Source organism: Quercus robur, chromosome 12, assembly GCF_932294415.1.
Source record: "Quercus robur chromosome 12, dhQueRobu3.1, whole genome shotgun sequence".
NCBI classification, from domain to species: Eukaryota; Viridiplantae; Streptophyta; class Magnoliopsida; order Fagales; family Fagaceae; genus Quercus; species Quercus robur.
The window spans coordinates 10,395,308-10,418,294 of NC_065545.1; the positions used below are offsets into that span (position 1 = coordinate 10,395,308).

The 22,987-nt window shown below is 33.6% G+C and overlaps 1 protein-coding gene across 5 annotated transcripts; it reads left to right on the plus strand.

Moving 5' to 3' along the window:
- The first annotated feature begins 14,729 nt into the window (after positions 1-14,729).
- On the plus strand, positions 14,730-19,806 carry LOC126708980 (transcription factor EGL1-like). Of its 5 annotated transcripts, none has more exons than XM_050409041.1 (9): positions 14,730-14,746; positions 15,954-16,272; positions 16,845-17,099; positions 17,217-17,313; positions 17,448-17,462; positions 17,733-17,789; positions 17,902-18,756; positions 18,843-19,286; positions 19,497-19,806. In XM_050409041.1, exons 2-9 carry the CDS (start codon positions 16,166-16,168, stop codon positions 19,566-19,568), a joined length of 1,902 nt encoding a protein of 633 aa, XP_050264998.1. In that variant the 5' UTR covers positions 14,730-14,746; positions 15,954-16,165; the 3' UTR covers positions 19,569-19,806. The 5 variants fall into 5 exon arrangements, with proteins under 5 accessions (XP_050264998.1, XP_050264996.1, XP_050264997.1 ...); XM_050409039.1 differs by lacking the exon at positions 14,730-14,746 and adding an exon at positions 14,913-15,134; XM_050409040.1 differs by lacking the exon at positions 14,730-14,746 and adding an exon at positions 15,154-15,247.
- Positions 19,807-22,987: the final 3,181 nt, after the last annotated feature.

Sequence of the window (22,987 nt, forward strand, 5' to 3'; positions counted from 1 at the left end):
TTTTCGCTTTAGGCCCCCAAATGCATAAAGCCGCCTCTGTTTGGATACCGTTTATTGCTGAAAACTGAAAACACTGTAGCAAAATAATTTTTAAATGTGTGAATAATGTTGTGGAACCCAGTTTTGAAGTTGTTTTTATGAAGAAAAAAAGTACTTGTAGGTCTCGTGAACAGTGCACGGGACCCACCATTGTTTTAGCTAAACGCTGGAACGCACTATACGCACACATAATATAAGTACAATCTATTCCTTACAATTTGTGGGTCTCATAGGGGTGTTATAACTTATAATTATTGTATGAGATAATGAGAGCTTTCCCTCTTTTATCCTTTTTTTTTTTTTTTTTTTTGAACCATCCACTCTTATTATGTCACTCCGAATGTTGAATTAAAAGAGTGAACATAGGAATAACAATAATTTTGAAAAAAATTTGTGTGTCAAGATGTTAATAGAAGCTGAAAATATATAGGCACCAAAGTTGACTTATGAATCTATACTTAAAAAAAATAAAAAATAAAAATAAATAAATAAAAATGATAAGATGATTAGCATTCTCATTAGGTGTGCCAAATGCCAAATATTTGGCATTTGGCACACCAGACACTACTGTTCAAGTTTCATAAGGTGTTCTAAATGTTCTAAAATTTTGCAACATACTACAGTATCGTCTCAAATATGAGATGAGACGGTACGAACACAAATGCCAAATCAAAATACTAATTTTTTATTCAACCTTTTCTCTCTCCTCTCAATATTTAATTCAACATTTTCTCTCCATTCTCACTGATTTGTCTCTCTCCAACCCATGTTCTCTCTCTCTCTTTCTTCTTCAGATCACCCTCCCTCATCCTTAAATCAACGGTATAGCGGCTTCATTGATCAAGCCGCCGATCACCGATCAAGTCACCACCCTCATCGATCAAGCCGCCGCCATTGCTTCTCATTTGAAGACTCCATCATTGCTGATCTGAAGACGCCATCGTTCTACGTCTTTGTTTGGCATTCTCATCGCCCTCTCGCCACACCGATCTCGGGTTTGTGGGTTTGTGCCGGTGGTGGATGTGGATGTGGGTTGGTGCCAGTGGTGGATATGTGGGTTTGTGTCGGCGGTGGGTTTGTTTGGTTTGGTGGATGTGGGTTTATGCCGATCTCTCTGGTTGTGTGTTTTTTTTTTTTTTTTTTTTTTTTTTTTTTTTTTGAGGTGGTGTTAGTGGATGTGGGTTTGTGCCGGTGGTGGCTGTCGGTGTTGTTGCGGCAGTGGTTGTTGGTGGCCGTTGTTGCGGTAGTGGTGGTTGTGCCGTTGTTGTTGTTGTTGATGATGAGGATGATAGGGAGTAATTAATATATTATTTTAATGTATAGTAAATATTATTTTAATGTATAAAATTGAAGGATAAAATATCTGATAAATGAGATATTGTAAAATGATGTGCTAAAATGATAAAGTATGTTTTTGGTGTATCAAAATGACTTTTTTTATGAGAGAGCTGATAAGAATGCTCTTAATGTTCTTTGATTTTAGACATCAAGGATACGGTAAGGTGGGCCCTTGGCCCCATCCAAAACTCCCTCCCCCTTCTTGTAATCTTTAAAAAAAAAAAAAAAAAAGATTTTGAAATTTATTTATATAAAAATATTTTCTAATTCTCCCATATAGACATATGGTCAATTTTTTTTTTCTCCCTAACTATGTGGAGCTCAGAATTATTAAATGATATACAACATCCCATTACATATCAATCTACAAATTTTATTTGTTTCTGTTTTTTTTCTTTCGAAATAACCCACCTTCTAAGTTAATTTAAAAATTAAAATCATCATTCAATCTCTTTAAAAAATCAATGCATATATATATATATAGAGCATTTTAAAATTTTCAAGGGTATTATCATATTTCTAATTTAATTTATTTTTCATTTTACTGTAATCAAATGACTTGTTTGATTGTCTTATAATTAGGTCAACTTTTTTTAAATTCATCTAATAATTAATATATTGATTATTTTTATTTATGCACTTTACTTATTTAAAATATATACTTATAGTGACCTTAGAACTTGAAGTATATTAAAGACAACAATAATTATACTAAGCTTCAACTCTAATAACACTAAGTACACAAAAATAAATTGAAACTAGACACAAAAAAATATAATTTACATATATATTATATGTTAATTAGCTTTTTTGGTTTGAGTAATTAATTTTTTACTAATTTTAATGAAATATTTTAGAATTACTTTGTCCTCAACCTTTTTATTTTAATTTTGTCTCACCAAAAAAAAAAAAATCTTGGCTCCACCAATGTTAGTAATAAACAAAAGCCAATCAAGATATGTAACATATGTACGTGTTGTATGTGCGTAGTATACAAAATGTAATAAATATAAATTAAAATCTCGACTCAGCCAATGTTAGTAATAATCAAGGGCCAACCAGGATATGTAATGTATGTGTTAAATGTGTGTAGTATAAAAAATGTGCTAAATATGAGAGAGAGAGAGAGAGAGAGAGAGAGATGAAAAATCCATACCATCATGGGCCACAAATTAAAGATGTTATTCCGTTTTTTTTTTTTTTTTAATATATACCATAAAATAAGGAAATCACAACCGTTTATTTATTTTATATATATATTTTTAGATACATTTCAGAAGAAGGAGGGGGATTGAACCTTACACGCACGCTTCCGTTAGAAATATCAAGTAATGTCAGTATATTAGATATTATTATTAGCATTTAGTCTTTTTATTTTAAACAAAGTTCTTCTCATCCTTCTATCAAAAAAAAAAAAAAAAAAGTTATTCTCATCCTCTTCTGCTTCTTAAAAAAAGGAAAAAAAAAAAGTGTTATCTAGGTATTTGGGCCTTAAATTTCACAACTGTATTGAACACGTTGCTGCATATATGTGATATCATTCATAATATAGCCAGACCCATTAGTTTGACAACGCATGATTTCGTCCAAAAAAAAAAAAAATACAACGCATTTAATGAAACGTGTCTGGAAATTTTTGGATTCTAGGAAAAAGCCCAGAAATTGTTCAACGCATTCAGTTGGAGATTATCGTTGTTTAGTTTTTAGTATTGTGAAAATACGTCTTTAATTATTATAAAAATACGTGTCAGAAGTGTTATTGTTGTTTAAACGTTGAAAACTATTATTTAAACACTAGTACTAAACATCCTCTCAATTTCTTAAAAATAAAATTTTTGGACAATTGTTGCCATTGATAAGTCGTTGTTGTTGACGATCATGCTCAGTGAATCCCCCATCCATATATATTATTGTACATGTGCAGAGCTTCTCTGTTATATGAACATCTATGAATGGATCCAGAGTTCAAATGTAGCCAACTCCATTGACATTGTTAATTTAACACTAAAGATATATTGCCATAAATGTCTGAAAACAACCACACAACCTCACGGACCTTGCCAATCCGAACTAACCCTAATTCCTTGGATTGCCTTTTCTTTTCTTTTTTTTTAAACTGACGAGTTGCATGGTTTCGTTTCAAAACTACTCCATTGGGATGGTTCGTTTTTGTTATATTTTATTATTTAAATAGCTTAATATAATTGGGAAGTTGAACACTGAATTTTTTGAATTGATAATATATAAAATTTATTTTGAAAATGATTGAAATATTAGTAAGGCTTTTAAATATATATTGGGGGTCTCAAATAGTACAAAACTACAAATTTTCTAAATCATTTATTCAATCATGATAGGGTTAAATATATATTCTCAAAAAAGAAAAAGAAAGAAAGGGTTAAATATATAATTAATTTGGATGGAATTCTAAATGATTAATATATCCAAACATTATTTAAATTTTACTAAAGATAAATCATCCAAATGGGCTTGGCAATGCAAACCCAAACCGATCTTTAATTTTCTTCCATTATTTTTTTAAAAAGTAAAATGATTTCCAGTTTAATAATGTGTCATTGCATCATTGTCCACTGGCTACATTCTAGGACCACTCCCATTCTAGGACCACTCCCACTAGGATCGTTCTTTCGCTTTTTTTCTGGCCTATCCCTACATTGTTCCTCATTCTTAATATCCCTATATGGGTCTCAAAAGTCTCAATGTTAAAATATTATGACAACATTAGTCATATTATCGTTGAGAGAGAGAGAGAGAGAGAGAGAGAGAGAGAGAGAGTTATCTTACAAGGCGAAGATTGGAAGAGGATGCATGTTATTGATGTAGAACACAAGAACTTGCATTGTATGAGGTTTATTTTTTTATCATTTATCATTTACTATTTTTTATATTTTTATGTAATATTAATAATTTTATGATTTAGGATTTCATTTCCTTAATTTTAGGTGTTTTAAGGGTTTTCTAATCAAATTAGAGTCCTATTGTGTTACTGTGTCCATTAGGATTATCATTACTTTTAAAATAAGTTTTTTTTTAGAGTTGTATAGAAGATATAAGAAAAAAAAAAAAAAAAACTCAATATTATTCATTTGTCTTATATATAAGTTTTTTTGTCCATTTATGTATTGTTGCTTATTATTATAAATTAAAATGATTTATTTTTTATTTAAAATCTGATATACCATGCATACATATAAACATGTTATATGAGAATAAGATCTAATTATTCAAATAATGAAAAAAAAATCATATGGTAAATTACAATAACTTCCCTCAACGTTCAGTGAAATTTCAGGAACTTCCTTTGGTTTTTAGAAATGATGACAATCCACCATTTTGGATTTTGATTTATATAACAAATAATCCCTATAACCATTTATATCCATTACAATTGAGTCAATATATATATATATATATATATAAATAATATTAATCTCTCATCCAAAATTATCTTAAATTAATGCTTATAAACAACAACAACCACAGGTAGCTAAGTGTTATCTCTAAAATAGGAAAGGTTTTTTGAAATTTTAAGGGATTAGTTTAATTTACATAACATCTAAAAAGATTTTAAAAAATCAAAATTATAATAAAAACATAAAAATGTTGATGTTTAATTAATATAAACAGTGGAACATGAAACTAAAAATACTATTTGTAAGGACATGGTTTGGTTCCTAAGCCCAAACAGTCAAAGGATCTAGGCCCAAAGAGCCCAATACAATGAATTTGTAAAGAGTGAGTTAGAAAACTAGGCTCTAATGAGTTGGATAACAATTATAGTGGGTCCAGATGACAAGAAAACAAAGATAAACTGGGTTTAGCCAAAGAAAATTGGCCTCTGCACAATTCGAGGAGATTAGTTATTGTTTATATTTCATTTGAATTTGATTACAAGTTCAGTTCTTGTTGCTACAGTGTTTTTCTATCAATTCCTTGGTCCCCCTAACAACGGGATTTTCCTTCTTTATATTGCCCTTCTTTGCTCCATCTCAGTCATCCACGTGTTGATTAGATGGCTAACCCTTATCCTTGTCCCATCAGCACCCTCTTGAAATTTTTAAAGATAGCTGTAAGGCTGAATATCACTGTTCAGGTATCACCTCAATACTAAGCTTACCGCATAGGAGGCCACAACAACATAAGCAAATAGGACTTCCTCTTTCTAGGGCTGGGACATAATAGGTGGTCGAGAAAGGTACTCCTTCAACTGTTGGAAGGCTAGGACACACTCCTCAGTCCACTCAAATCTCTCCCACTTATGTAACAACTGAAAGAAAGGCTGACACCTGTTTGCTGACCAGGAGATGAATCAATTTAGAGTAGTAGTCATCCCTGTTAACTTCTAGAATTCCTTCGGATTCCGAGGATGTTGCAAATTGTTAATTGCTTTAATTTGATCAAGGTTGACTTCAATTCCACGACGAGTGACCATATAGCCCAGAAATTTACTCGAGCCAACGCCAAAAGAACACTTGGAAGCATTAAGGCGCAACCTGTGCCTTCTTAATATTTCAAAAATATTCCTGAGGTTGCCCACGTACTCGAACACCACCTTACTTTTCACCACCATATCATTTATATAAACCTCTATACTTTTGCCCAGTTGTGGCTCGAACATCTTGGTCATCATCCTCTGATAGGTAGACCCTGCATTCTTCAATCCAAAGGGCATCACTTTGTAGTGGTAATTTCCAGTAAGAGTAACAAAAGTTGTTTTCTCCTAATCATCTAAAGCCAATGGTATTTTATGATACCCTTAAAAAGCATCCAAAAAGCTCATCTGAGGATGGCTTACAGTTGCATCCACTAATTGATCTATCCGAAGCATGGGGAAAGGGTCCTTTGGGCAAGTTTTATTTAAATTTGTGAAGTCTATGCATACTCGCCACTTTCCTTTTTTCTTCTTCACCACCACTGTATTGGCTAACCACTCGAGGTAAAACACCTCTTTAATGGCTCAAGCCCGTTTAAGCTTGATCACCTCCTCCTTGACGGCATCAGAATAATCCTTAGATGAGTGCCGAGGTAGTTGCTTTTTGGGGATGACAGATGGATTGACATTCAAATGATGATAGATGAAATTTGGGTCTACCCCAGGAGCTTCATAAGCATCCTACGCAAATACATCAATATTTTCCCTAAGAAAGACTATCAACTCTTCCTTCTTCCAAGAAGGCAGCTGGACTCTGACCTGAAAAAATTTCTCCTTATCATTGCCAACAATAACTCTTTCTAATTCCTCACACTCTGCCCCTTCTATCACCATACCCCTAGGTAGCATTAGCATCGTTGATTGCTATAAGTCCTGTCCAGTAGGAGCCGAGGACTCACCTCCAACCTGATGTCTAATTGCAGCTACCAAGCATTGCCTAGCCATAAACTAGCTTCCAACTAGCTATTCGACCCCATCCCATGATGATACTTCACTTTTAAGTGTAGGGTGGAGAAAACGGCCCCAAGGCATGAAGCCAGGGTCTTGTTACAATGGCAGTATAGGGAGAATAAGCATCCACCACAATAAAATTCACCTCCACTACTTCTGAACCTACTTGCACGGGTAGTCTAATCTGGTCCATTGGAATAACAATTTTCCCATCGAAATCCACCAAGGGTGATTCATAACATGACAAGTCTTCAGGTTTTAATCTTAGTCCTTCATACAAATTAGGGTACATGATCTCTGCATCGTTGGCCTGATCTACCAACAAACTCTTCACATCATACCCTTCTATCCTAAGGGTGACCACTAGGGTATCGTCATGTGGCTATAAGCTTCCAACTTTGTCTTCATTAGAAAAACTTAATGTTGGTTGAACCTCCATTCTACCCATTTTTGGCTCAGGGCTAGTGTAACACCCCGACTTAACTTTATAGTTAAATTATGTGTTTGAATGGTTAACTATTATTTTAAGCCACTTTCTTTTTATAATTAATAGAAAAGTATTTAATAAATATATTATGTTATAATGTCATTGGATAAGAATTGTAAATATTATAAATAATTGAATGGCTAATGGTATTATAAATATATACTAAGTATGTACAAAATTATATTAAGTGATTTAAGTTATTAGATACTTAGATACATAGTTGGTGTTTTAATTAAGTATGATGCATGAGATGTTATAGTAGAATTTCCACTTGTACATGCAACCAATTGAAATTCAATACAAGTTTCCACTTGTACATGCAACCAATTGAAATTCAATACAAGTAATGCCAATGCATCATGCATCTTGGCACATGTTATCTTCTTAAATCCCAAAGACCAACACTTGGATGGCCATGCAATGAACAAGCTCCCCCAAATTTTTCAAAGTAACTAGAACATCTAAGAAGTTCTCTCCCTCTCTATTCCCACGGGTCCAAACAAATCAGAATTTCTCACCTCACTTTGCTCTCTTTTCTCTTAAGGAAAGAGCTAGAAGCTCTCTTGATTCTCTTTTCTCAAACCCACAAGTCCACACATCAAAAGAAAAATAAAGCTTCATCTCATTTCTTCTTCATACTCTCTCAAAAAAACTAGAAGACTCAAATACTCTCTCAAGCTCTCTACCTCTCATACTTTCGGGTTCAGCTACTAGGAAAGGGAAATTCTTTCATGCAAGAGTGATTCTACTTCTATTTCCCCTTCAGAACCAGAAACTTGGTAAGGATTTTAGCTACTCTCATCTTAGAATCCATGATTTCTTCAAGGAATTTTTAGTAATGATATTTGTGGGTTGTAAAATTAGGAAATCATGAATTTGTAAGTTTATATGTATATGTTGTTTTAAGAAGCTTTGAAACTGTGATGATAGTTTGTTGAAGGTAGATTAGGGTTTTTACTAATTAATGATTGCATATGATTAAGGAAGAAAGAAAAAGTTAGGATGAGTACATTTGATGTTATTGCTGAGATTTTTGTTGTATTTAATTTTGCTATAAATGGTTAAATGATTATATAGAAGTGTTTTCTAACATGTCTAATGAGTGTACAAAAATCCCCATATAATAATAAGTCAATTTGCAATCATTTTATAATTTACAAGAAAATGTTGCAAATCTGTCACTGTGACAGATTCTGTGTTTATGCATGATAAATTATGTATTAAACTGTATACAGTGAATTTAGATGCTAGGGATATTTTCTATGAAATCTAAGACAAATATGGTTGTAATGGAAGTGGTCTCATAGCATTTGGATTAATATAAAAATAATAGTTTAATTTCTAAGTTGCATGAAATTCTGTCAGGACAGATTTGAGCATGTTGTCTTGTATGATTTTTAATAAATTATGGTTTTATACTTTGACTCTAAAATTGGTATGGTATTTACTAGACATCCAAAGGAGTGGCTCTGTAAAATTTCATGAGGATTGAATATGTTTAGATATCCCATTTGTATTTTACAATTGAGGCATATGCAGCTGAAATGAGCAGTAAATAGTAAATGATAACTCTGAATTTGAGGATTTAATTCTGAAATTAGGGTGAATGTTTTGAGTTATAATTAAATATGATTATCAATTGGTATGACTGGATCATAGATAAATTTTGTATAACTTGGTTCAAGATTTAGTACTCTAACGAAGGGGTTCTAAATCATTCAACTGTGTTTTTTATGAAGCTGTTTTGTTCATGCTCTATGTTGCCTTGTGTAAGTTTATGCATACACCATTGCTTCCAATCTCAAATATATTCTGAATTGATTTTAAAGCTGATTGACATGATCTGAATATGAACATTAAAATAATGGTTTCTCTATGATTTGTTACATTATGTTGTTTGATGAATGTATCTTGTATTTGTGGAATCTCGTTGAGGTGGGATTAGGATTTCCTTGATTTTAAGATATAGGTTTTGAGATGAATATGTAAGTTTATGATAATGAATAATTGATAATAATAAGTTTTAATATTTGGTTTAGGTGTTACCAGTACCCAAGTCTAAGCTCCTTCGACTATAGGATTTCGATTCCTCTGCTTTCAGGTAAGGATAAGTTATATGAGCATTTGGTAAGTCATGAGGTTCTTTTAAATTGTATTATGCATTAAAAGGTTTTTATTAGAGATATGGCATATAATCATATTTCAAACAAAGATATGTTCATAAGTTTTCAAAACCTTATGTATATGATTTAAGCATATTGATGCTATTACTAATTTTACGAACATGATGTTTAAAGAACACAATGGAAATGCTTTTATTATGAAATGATATGCAAACTATGAATTTCAGTATGATGTATAAGTATGAAATATTTTCGGGTTATGTCCTCTGATAATCTGAACTCAGCCAGTAGGAGTTTAATTACTAGTTTTCCATGGAAAATGTTATCTAATTGGCCATTAAAAGTGGGATTAGCTCTGCTGTACCCGCCTTTGTTGGCTACGGCTAACTTGTGGAGGATGCCAACTAACCCCCATGATTGAAGATATGTATTATGATATGATCTTGGGAATCCCTGGCATTGTGAGGAATGCTAGATGCCTAGCACAGTAGTGCTAAAAGCCTCCCAAATAAGTACAGACTTATCAAATATGGATTAACCAATATGTTATGAATAGCTATACTATTTTATTGAAAATAAGAGAATGATGTTGTCTAAATGCATTATGAAAAGTTAAAAACTCTCATGAAAATAAGTTTCTAATGAAAAGAAAAGTTGTTCTTTATAGATAAAAGTTTCTAAAGTTCTGTTATGTTTTGAAAATAAAGAATTTGATAAAAAGGGTTTAGTGTTCCGTAAAGATGAAGCTCCTGATGAAAGTACAAGTTTATATTAAAAAGTTATCGGATACTTGTTCTTAATGAAAAGTTAAGTTTTATGACTATAAAAGTTATAATATTTTACGAAAAGATGTTTATAAAGAAAAGTTTTGTTATTCTTTAAGATGTTCATAGTTCAAGACAAAGTTACCAATAATCTTATATAAGTTAAGTTGTATGTGATTTTAAATAATCAATATCATATTTGGTGACTTTGTAAGAAATGAAAGAAGTTCAATCCAAAAGGTTTTGGTAATATTATTCTGATTAAAAAAATGAGAACAATTATTTTCCTATGAAGAGCGTATAAGTTATTATTATGAATAGTATAAAATACTATGCATGAAAAGATGTTCTCCTATCTGAATATTTATAAAATGAAATGATTTGATTTACATGCATTCTTATTAAATTATTGTGTATCTTACCCTTACTGAGTTGTGTAGCTCACTCCTTCCATTCTTTTAGTTAGCAGGTTTTATTCTGGAGCAGAGAGTGCCTTAGTCGAGTTTAGGAAGGAGCTGGTTTTAGTATTAAAAGTATAAATCCAAAATTAGCATTTTGATGTTTAGCTTTATAGTTATTGTTTATTTTAAGATCTAATGAAAGTTGTGTACCTTAAAGTATTAAAAGATGTATTATGTGAAATTTAGAATTTGAATAATTGGTGGATTGTGTCATCCCTTGAAGTACAATGTAGATGCTTGGAATATCAAGTGAAAAGTTATATCAAGAAGTAAAGAAATAAGAATGAAATGAAAGAGGGAAGCTGTGCTAAAAGTTTAGTTGGTTCTTGTTAATATCAGGTTTAAGCTTGATATTAGCATGCCGGTTATGGTCACAAATCCGGGTATCGGGTTTGGGACATGACAGCTAGAGTCCTAGGCAGGAGGCCGAACCATAAACATCATCTTGGAGCAGCGAGGATAACTTTAATTGTGCCTAAAGGTGGCCTTAAAGAAGTATCTCTCCAAGCTCCCGATCCTACTTGGCCCTTTTGCCCATGGGGCTGAAATAGAAATTGTTTTAATTTTCCATCTCTGACCTGCTGTTCCAGATGACTCCACAAAGTTCTGCAATCTTCTATACTGTGTCCTTACTCCTAGTGGTATTGGCAATGAAGGTTTTGGTTGCACTTCATAGGGTCTCCTTCCATCTTATTTGGCCATTTAAAGTATGGCTCATTCTTAATTTTTTCCAAAACTTGATGCACTAGTTCCCGGAACATTGTGCCAACCACTTGAGTAGCAGTAGACCCAGATTGTCCAGCAAAGTCTCTTCAAGGCCGATTATTGTTGTATCTGTCTGACCTGAAATCCCTCTTATCCTGAGAGATAACCTTAGCCTTCCCTTTCCCTCGTTGTTGGTCCTCTTTTACCTGTTTGTACTCATCAATACGGTCCATGAGCTAACGTATGCTTCTAACAGGCTTCCTTGTTAAGGATTTTCTCAAATCATGTTCGGCAGGCAGGCTGACCTTAAAAGTCCTTATAGCTACGTCATCAAAATTCCCATCAATCTCATTAAACATCTCACAATATCTGTTAGAGTATGTTTTCAGGGTCTCCCCCTTTCGCATGGTCATTGACAACAAAAAGTCCAAAGGTCGAGGAACTCTGCTGCAAGTAACAAAACAAGATCTGAACACCCAAGTGAGTTCCTTAAAGGAACTAATAAAACCTGCTCCCAGGCCATCAAACCATTTCATTCCCACAAGCCCCAAACTAGATGGGAATACCTTGCACATCAAGGCCTCATTCTTGGAGTGAACAGTCATTCTCTAGTTGAAGTGGCTTACATGCTCTACAAGATTTGTTCGACCATTGTACATGGTGAAAGTTGGCTGAGTAAATCGCTGAGAAAGTTTTCCTCCTTCAATTCTACATGTGAAAGGTGATTTAGAAATTTGGTTTACCGCCCTGCTTATAGCATCATTCCCCAGGCCTTTGCAAGACGAGCTTTTATTCCTGCGCTTATGATGGTAGTCCTCATCACATAAGAAAGACTCATTGGGGGGAGTCCTTGACCTGGGCCTGTAACTGCCATCCCTATCATCATCAAAAGAAAAATCAGAATTGGAAGGAGTCCTTCTCTGTCGTTCACGGCATAACCTCCTTCGCAAACGATTAATCTCCAATTGCATGGTTCTAGTATTCTCTTCATGAGAGATATGACTCTCATTTCGAGAATGGCTCCTACTAATGTGGGTGGTATGCACACTAACCTCTCAGTCCATTCTTTACTCAAGATTGAGAAAATGATCTTGAAGTTGGGACCCCATAGACTCCTCTCGGTTTGGCTTGGAGCCCACCATGACTGATCGTTTATCCCACTAAAACTCAAGTAATTTCCACAGACGGCGTCAATTGTAAGAACATGGTTTGGTTCCTAAGCCCAAACAGTCAAAGGATCTAGGCCCAAAGAGCCTAATACAATGAATTTGTAAAGAGTGGGTTAAAAAATTAGGCTCTAATGAGTTGAATAACAATATAGTGAGTCTAGATGACAAGAAAACAAAGATAAATTGGGTTTACCCAAAGAAAATTGTCCCCGCCACAATCTGAGGAGATTAGTTTTTGTTTATATTTCCTTTGAATTTGATTACAAGTTCAGTTCTTGTTACTACAGTGTTTTTTTATCAATTCCCCGATCCCCCTAACAATGGGATTTTCTTTCTTTATATTGCCTTTCTTTGCTCCATCTCAGCCATTCACGTGTTGATCAGATGGCTAATCCTTATCCTTGTCCCATCAGCATCCTCTTAATGTTTTTAGAGATAGCTGTAAGGCTGAATATCACTGTTCAAATATCACCTCCATATTAATGCGATCAGAGAGTTAGTTAGAAAGCATTAAATGCGGTGGCAACAGCTTTCCCTTAGACATTTCTTACTTTCTCATTGCCTTAACCCTTCCTAATGATTATCTTTACCAGTTGAACTGCCCAGAACGCTGCTCTTGACGGCAGGCCCGCCCTTTTGACATCTGCTCTGACAAGTTGAGGTGTCATTTGTCCTCAAACCTCTTTCCTGAACTCTCATGACCAGACCCCTATCTTCATTCACTAATATGGACTTCCACGATGACATCTACCTGTCTTCGGACTATTAGATGTCCTTGGACAGGGCCTACAGCCCAATATATACTACTAGGCCTATCACCCCTACACTATTTTTGATCATTTCATTATCATATCCAATGGTGCTCTCACTTCTAATATTCATGGTGGACCTCATCATGAATTTAATGAGTAGATCCCATTATGAATGTGAGAGGAAGGAGCACCATTCTCCATGCTTGAGGAGTAATTAAGGGTCTGTTTGAATACCGTTTATTTGCTGAAAACTGAAAACTTATTGCTGAAAACACTGTAATAAAATAATTGTTAAATGTGTGAATAGTACTGTGGGACCCAAAAATGCATGGGTATGCGCATTTTGTTGAGTTTGGTGGTCCCATGAATAGTGTCGTGGGACCCCAAAAAAACGCTAAACACAACTGAGAACCACTTTCAGTGCTATCCATACTCACACTAAGAATTACTTTCCAATGACATGCACACCTTAACAAAATAAAAATTTTATTATTGATAAATGTCTTGAAGATTTATAAAGTGGTCTCCATACACTCGTAGACTTACTTAGATACACATATGTTGTGCACGTACACAACACGCACATTATATATACACACACACACATTTAATATTCTTTAATTGAATGCGAATTTTAACAAATCAACCATTGGATTGTATTATTTTCGTACATTCTTCAAGCTTGCAAAATTTCAAGATGATTAAATATCAATAGTCATGTTATCAATTAATTGTTTAAATTCAAATTTTTGTAGTTTAAAATAATGCATAAAATATGAATATATGGTTTGAATAGTAAATAACAATTGATTGACATGAATATTAGTATGCATGCTAAGGAAATATAGAACATGTAATTCAACGGCTGAATTTTTAAAATATGAATTCAATGACAAGTTATTAGATGATGTAATATTGCTTAGAGTTATTCCAAGTGTAACTTGAAACCAACTCCATAAATAAATAAATAAATAAATATATATATATATATATATATTTAAGATGGATTTGAACAATAAAATGCTAGTCATATGACTACAACAAAAATTTTAATGTTTAACCCATAAAAAGGTAACATATCAATTATTATTTTTAATGTGTTAAGAATTTTTTATAACATAAATAATTCATGTTTTTACACTTTTGCCCCTACCCTTACAGGAAGAGTATATTTCATCTCTTTTTTTAATTATGAAAAAGTGCAAACAAAAAAAAAAAAAACATTATTTTTCATTTTAGATTTTTAATCTTAGTCGACCACAATCAAGCTTAGCCGAGCCGGCAAATCACTTTCAATGTAATGCTAATTATTATTATTATATATTTTTTGGTTGAAAACAAATTCACTAGCTTCCAACATAATTGGTTCCCTTTCAAATTAAAAGAGGAAGCCTAGCATGGGCAACACAATTGGCTTGTTAAGAAAGTAAAAACAAGAGAAAAAGTCCAGGCAAGGAAAGAACAGACAATAGCTCTGATGAGGGGAGCAGTCAGCGAATAAGGGGTATTAGTTGTGCTTTTGATTTGGATAGAACATAATTAATAACCCCATAAATATCAACTGCCCTGTTTTGTTGGCTGTTGCTTTAGCATTTTCCTTTATATTAACACATTCTGATTCTGAAGTACATATTTTCTTCTACACCGACAGTTACCAACTAAGGAGGAGTGCAAGAAGCAAAAACTGAAAGTGGAAATAAGAAAAATACTTCAAAGTTTTCATAATCAGACTAATAACTATTCTTGTTCTTTTCTTTATTATTTCTTACCACATCCCACCATTAAAGCATATAGGACTACCTTTGTCACTGTATATATTCATGTGTATCTCACTGTTACTTTATCACTCTCTCTCTCTCTCTCTCTCTCTCTCTCTCTTATTCTCTTCCCATGTAAGTTGGATCAAAACAATATTAAGAATCTTTGTGATGCTGTTCCTTCCTGAAATTTATTTATTTATTTATATTTTCTTTTTGGGGTAGCTCTAAAACCCATGAAGGAAAATGTGAGTAAAGAAGTTCCACATGTTTCTGCACGTATAATATATATATATTTTTTTGGTTTACCCTTTTAAACCAATATTTTTGTTTTTTTTTTCTTAAAGCTACTTTACTATTTCTATCTGTTTCCCATTAAAGACTGGGTTTTTGGAGCTTGGTCTGTGATGCTTGTGGTGAAAAACAAACAACACTACTTCACATAAAGTGGTCTTAGAGGACTTGGTGTAGGACCAAGTGTGTTTATTTGATGGGGTCGGTGAAATCTAGATCTTTTTAATTGGTTCTTAACTTGGTTATTGCGTGCGTTAGCTCTAAAGCAAAGTGAAAATACAGTGTTAATGTGGAGCTGCTCCCCACCTCTTGCTACCATTACAGGCACTGTCTTGGTTTTGGTTATCTGACTATAGCTTACAGCTTTTAGAGAAAACCCAAGTACCCTTCCCCCGTCTACAATATTGGAACTAAGATACTATTTCTCCTTTATCATTGTTTTTCTCTTTTCATTAAAGTGAGTGTTCTCTGATTCTGTACCAAATAAGAGAGTAATTACTACTGGTCCAGTGATAGCGGTTTGTCTCTAAGCCACTTCTTTGCACTTCTATTAATAGAAACACAATATCAGCTGTGTGTGTGTGTTTTTTTTTGGTGAATTTTTTAGCCTTGTCTAGCTAGACCACGATGGTTTAGAGTTATGGTTAATTGTTGGTGCAGAAACCAGGGGACACCAAGAATCTGAGCTGAACACGTGAGTTTTGTTGTTACTCAAGAGAATATTGCACAACCAAAGGAACTAGATTTGGTTCTGGTGTTGGTGGATGAAGAATCAGGAACTGTATCAAGAACCCATTTACATCTTTATCAGGTTCTTTAGAGAGGTACTTGACTTTTGAGCTTCAGAGTTATATGTTGGAACTGGTCTCCAAATGGAGGAAAGAGTGCCAGCAAACTTAACGAGACAACTTGCTCTAGCTGTGAGAAGCATTCAGTGGAGCTACGCAATCTTCTGGTCCATTTCAGCTAGACAACCAGGGTACTATACATCTTCTTTTTTATCTCTGTCTTTATCTTTTCTTTTTTTTCCCTTGCGCTTTAATAATTTTTTTAGACTTAAGGCTCATTTTCTGCTTAGAAAGAAGTCTATCTTAGCAGAGAACTCTGTTCATCTCTCTCTTTTTTTTCTTTTTTTTTTTTTTTCTTTTTTTTCTTTTTTTTTTTTTAAGATCAAATATTTTTCTTGAATTCTGTATAATTTGGCATAATGTGGATACTGTGCTGATGACACGGGTGAAATTTAATTTGCTTCGTTAATTTAAGCAATTATAATTAAGATTCATTCTTTGGGTTACAATTTAGCATAAGTTAGATTATGATATCTTTCTGTAACATTTTTTATGCAATTTCGTTGTCAAGAAGTAAATTTCATGTGATATGTCAATTGTACAAGTATTTCAATCTCTTAGATATTCTGCTTTTGTGCTTATTAGATGAGTACTTTTCGCCTTGTCTGAAAGGGGAAGTGCTTGACCAAAGGCACTAATAGTTTTCTGGAAAATGCATCCTCTCATTGTTACAGTTCTTAACATGCTGTTGTTAATATAATAGGGTCTTGAAGTGGGGTGATGGATACTACAACGGAGATATTAAGACAAGAAAAACAATTCAAGCCATGGAGCTTAATGCTGACCAACTGGGTTTGCAGAGGAGTGAGCAATTGAGAGAACTTTATGAATCCCTCTCAGCTGGTGAAGCCAGTCCACAAGCTAGAAGGCCTTCAGTGGCATTATCCCCTGAAGATCTCAGTGATACAGAGTGGTATTACTTGGTTTGCATGTCATTTATGTTCGACATTGGACAAGGGTAATTCTTTTTCCCTTAGAATCACTTTGCACTGCAGATAACTATGTTGTATTCTGTCTATCTAGATCTAGTCATTAAGCCTTTACTATTATCAATTCTTGCTTCAAATGTTCTTAGGTTGCCTGGAAGAACATTAGCAAAAGGTCAATCAATATGGCTATGCAATGCCCATTTTGCAGATAGTAAGGTTTTCAGTCGCTCTCTGCTGGCAAAGGTAGAGGTTGCTGTTGCCTGTTGGGACTAATTTATTTCTAATATAGCATGCTCCAAATTGCTAAAGAAACTGAACATATTTTTTTCTGTTTGGTTTTGATTCCATGATGGACTTGTAACAACTGTCTCCAACAGAGTGCATCTATTCAGGTACTAATGAGGTTTCCTCTGCCCTAAGTTATATGCCTTTATATTAACTTTGTTACTCTAAACTCCAGAGATAAAATAATGTTCAAAAAATTCTTCCTAGTGTTAAAGAGGAAGATCATAAGAACTCTTTTGGAATTCAAAGATAAATTTTTATCAATGCTTGCTAACTGAAGAGCTATATTACTCATACTAAGTTATATGCCTTTAAATTGACTTTCTAACTGAATAGCTATATATATTACTCATACTATCTTCTGATTTAACTTTCAGACTGTATTATGCTTTCCATTTTTGGGAGGTGTGATCGAACTGGGCGTGACTGAGCTGGTAACATTTTGTCTCACATTCCCACTTTGACGTAATAATCTTTTAGAAATTTCTGTTTTGTACATTACATACTGATAGAAGTCCTTCTTCCTCTTTGTGATTTTTTTTGAAGGTTCTGGAGGACCCTGGTTTCATTCAGCACATTAAAACTTCTTTCTTGGAGACTCCATATCCCATAGTTTCCAAGAAATTTGTGGCTGCAGGAAACACAAGGAATGACAGGAATGTTGCTTGTGCTGTATTTGATCAGGATATTCTAGACAACAAATTAATTCATCTAGGATGTGAAGAATTAGATATTATTTCCCCCAATAACAGTTCAAACGGGTTTGAAACCAATCTACCAGCAGAGGATTCATTAATGGTTGAAGGGAAGAATGGGGGAACTTCTCAAGTACAAAGCTGGCAGTTCATGGATGATGAGTTCAGTAATTGTGTCCATCATTCCATGAATTCTAGTGACTGTATATCTCAAACTTTTGTAGATCATGAAAAGGCTGTCTCTGCTCCTAAGGGTGAACTGCTGAACAACCATAGTTTGCAAGACCTTCAAGAGTGCAATCACAAAAAAATGAACTCACTGGATCTTCTAAGCGATGATGTGCACTATCAGAGTGTTCTTTCATCCCTTTTGAAGACTTCAGACCAGTTGATACTTGGACCACAATTTCGAAATTGTCATCAGGAAACCAGTTTTGTCAGTTGGAATAAAGGAGGTTTAGCACATTGCCAGAACCCAGTAGGTGGAACCCCGCAAAAACTATTGAAGAAGGCTTTGTTTGAAGTTCCTCGGATGTATGTTGGTGACTTGCCTCAGTCTCCAGAAGATAATGGCTACAAAGATGGAGCTTGGAGACCGGAGGCAGATGAAATTGGCATGAACCATGCATTAGCTGAGAGGAGGCAAAGGGAAAAATTAAATGAAAGATTTTTAATTCTAAGATCAATGGTCCCTTCAATTCTCAAGGTAGTTGAAACTTAAAATTCCATCCCTGCTACTTGGCAGTTGACAATAATTACTAATTGACATGTTCTTCTATCTTGTTTATGCAGGATGACAAAGTAACTATACTAGATACTGCAATAGAATATCTGAAAGAGCTTGAGAGAAGGGTTGGGGATTTGGAATCTTGCAAGGAGTTGACAGAGGTAGAAGCAAAAACAAAATTGAAACCCCAAGATACTATAGAGAGAACATCTGATAACTATGGCAACAACAAAAGTAATAACAGCAAGAAGCCACCAATAAACAAGAGAAAGGCTTGTGACATTGATCAAATGGAGACTGAGATAAATTATGCTGTATCAAATGGTGGGTCAACTGATAATGTGATTGTCAGCATAACCAATAAGACGGTTCTAATTGAGATGAGATGTCCAGGGAGGGAGGGAGTGCTGCTAGAGATCATGGATGCAGTAAGCAAACTCCAATTAGATTGTCACTCGGTTCAATCATCCACCATTGAAGGGATTCTTTCATTAACCATTAAATCAAGGGTATGAACTAAGATTCCATAAAATTTCAGTTTGTTTTGTTCTTGAAAAGAATAAACCTGTTTTACCATATAGTTTTCTTAACTATGACCATTTCTAACGAGCCTATTTTCTAGTATGACACTAAACTCTTCCTATGTTTAAATACAAGTTTTATGGTTAGGTGCTATTAACAATTGACTCTTCTAACCAATGTATGTTTGTTTTGTGCAGTTCAAGGGATCAGCTGTTGCATCAGCAGGGGCGATCAAACAAGCTCTTCAGAGATTCAGTTTGAGGTGTTAAAGCTTGTTTTCTCCCTAGAAACTTAGGGCTGTCTTAGAATTCGCTTCAATTGTTGTATAATATGTATTGTCGAAAGGTTCTTTGCTGTCACAACCAAATCATAACTTCTAGGAATATTTCTGCAGGTAGAGAATAAACAGAAATAAACTTTCTAATATATAGTTTTTTTCATTAGTCTGTACTTAACAAGACTTGACCAACAATCTTAAATTTATGATAAGAGTAATCCATTCCCAAAGAGGTGTGTTTTTCTTTAAAGTGACATTAACCTGAGTCAAAAGCTAGAAGGAAACAAACCCAAGTAGGCAGGAAGTTAAACAAATACCCAAACTGACAAGGGGTTAGAATCATAATGATATATATTTTGAGCATACATAGATTTTGCACATTCAACTTTAATGACCCGTTTGGATTGAGGGGGAAAGAGGGGGAGTAGAGGGGGTAGAATAAAGTTGGTCCAAAATTAGCTTATATTCAGCCCACCCTACTTTACTCCTCTCCACTCACTCTCCTTCCCCCTCAATCCAAACATACCCTAATAAAGTACTCGGTCAAAGCTCTCTCTTAGCCATTTCAAAATCCCCCTAGCAAGTAGCAATCAATGCCTGCATTCTTTAAGTGTATAATCTATATAAAATAATTACAAATGCATAAAAATGTTTAGGACAAAAGCTCAACCATAGGAAAAGCATCACACATAGTGAAATATATATATTATCATCAGAGATACCCCACCAAAAGATCTAATGGACAAAATGGGGTTGGCAGCGTGATTTGCACATGGTTACTATGCAAAGAGATAAGACATAAAAAACTTGGTTGGTAACAGTGTATAGCAGACACAAAAGAAAAAGAAAGAAACATATAATCTACAAAAGGTGTAAGGTTTGTTTGTTGAAGCCCTCAGCATGGAAAGTTGGGAACCAATACTTTATGACTTGTATAGAAATTTGAGATGTCCTCATTAGTCATTACCATGCCCGTTTAAAATTTCAGTATTTATGTAAAAAATTGGGAATCTGCATGTGCTTAAATAGTGAAATCGATAATGATAATCCCAAAACTAAGCAGAATATATAACTAGAAGTTGCTATGATTTGAAAAGGAAAAAAGAAAAAGAAAAAAGAACTCATTTTATAACTTCGAGGTTGCTTTAATCCCCCTACAAATATACTATTTAACTAGGACAAGATTAGCAACGTATAATACTGATTTCACTTTTCCCGGAAAGTAAAAGTGGTCTCACTTAAGCAAAGTAACAACTCATTTGGATAGTCAAAAAGGAATGAAATTTCAAAATAACCGATTAAATATAATATAAATGAAGTATTTTGTGAGTTGTGTGATATTAAACCTTGGTCCCCACTCTTCCGTGTGTGTTAGTCCAAGTCTTTCTAAAAAAAAAAAAAAAAAGAAGTATTTTGTCTCTAACCTTTATATCTGATGTTAATTTGATTTCTGACCTTTCAATTATGTTAAATTTAGTCTCTAACCTTTCGATGTTATGTTAAAATTTCAAAATAATTGATTAAATATTAGATGGAAAATGCTTACATAACTAATAGTCCAAATAAAAAATTATTTTTCTGTCACGTCAATTGACACTTGTATTGCCATGTCATATTACACTAAAATTAAATTTATTAAAAAAAAAAAAAAAAAAAGAGCCTAGAGATCAAATTATATGCACATTGTTATAGCTTAGGGATTTGGATCAACCATTTTTATCTCTATTTTCCAATTAATTAAATATAATATTATGTGAAATTATTTTGTACACTTAGTGTCCATTTGGAACAGTTTATTTAGTTGAAATTAAAAACTTTTTGTTGAAAGTGTAGAAAAAATGTTAAAAAAATAAGTTGAATAGTATAGTGGAACCCATAAATAGTATTAAAAAATATAGTGGGACCTATGAATAGTAGCAAAAATAAGCTGAAAGTGGAGAGAAGCTGAAAAATTCAGCTCATCTCAAACGCACACTTAGTATGAGTTTGGATAGCAGCAAACCCAGCGTTTTGCGCGTCTATGTTTTTTTGGCAGGGTCCCGTGCACTGTTTACGGGACCCACAAGTACGGATTTTAGCAAATGTTAAGTTAAAACTAGGTTTCACGGCACTATTCACACATTTAAAAATTATTTTACTGCAATGTTTTTAGTTTTTAGTTTTTAGTTTTCAGTTTTCAACAATAAGCACTATCCAAACAGACCCTTAATCTATTCATATTTATTCATTTCACGCAAAGGTGGATCATATTTGAGAATCTAATACATGAGATATACATTTATGTGAGAGTGAAGCATGATACATCAGATGTATAAATGATTTCTTCACACAAATGACTCAATGGGGATAGTATTTCCCTTTAGAATCCCTTATGTCCCTCATATTAAACTCATACTATTTCCTTCCTAAATAAGAATTAGTACTTTGCTACACGGATTGGAACTTAGGTGAGCCAATCTTAATTCTTAACTGTCCAAATTCAACAAATTCAAAATTTTGTTTTTGGTGGAGCTTGTGAGCCACATTGTATAAGTTTACTTTTAGATTAACAACAATCCATATAAGTTTTTATTTACTTCAATGAGGATAACACAAAATGTCTCCTAAACATTTGTTTATTTATTCATTATATACTATACATAAAAGATGTTGTGCAACCACATTTTAAAAACAAAAAGATGATAATATTATGAAATAGATGCAATTAATTATGGTTTTCTGAACCCTAGATTGTTTTATTCCATATGTTGATGCATGCGCATTTTTCTCATTCTCAAAAGCAGGACTAATCATAGGCCTGCTAAGTGCTTATTACAATTACAAGCAAAGCCATAAAGGTGAAATTATTTTTTCGGTGACATAGAGATTAGAGATAGAGCCTCCTTTAACTTAATCACAAGGTCATACCCGTGTTAAAAGGGGCACTTAATTATAACCTATCAAAGTTTTTAAAAAGATGTGGAAAAGACCATTGAGAATATCAATAAATTTTTTACCTTTTCTTTTCCTATTTTTGGGAAAAAAAATGATTTTCAAAGCAACCAAAGACGTGAAGAGGAGGGGAAAAAAATTTAAAAATAATAATAATGAGAGCAAAAGTCCAACATTAGAGTCTAGACCACTAAAGGGATGTTTTTTGTTCTTCTTTGTGGTCTCAAAGGCAAATTCTTCTTGCCAGTCTTCTTTTTTCAAAGTTGAATCGATTGTCTTTTCACATGGATGGCCCGGAAATGAAGCCTTTTTGTTTTCTTGTAAATCATGAATTTGTCTCCATTACCTCTAATTTTCAGTCTAATCTCTATATTCATTAGAGTTAAGTGGCAATCACAATAACAATCTTTATGCTATGTTTGGTTAGAGGAAAAAGAAGAGAGGATAAGAAAAAAGTATAAGGGAAGATAAATGAAAAAT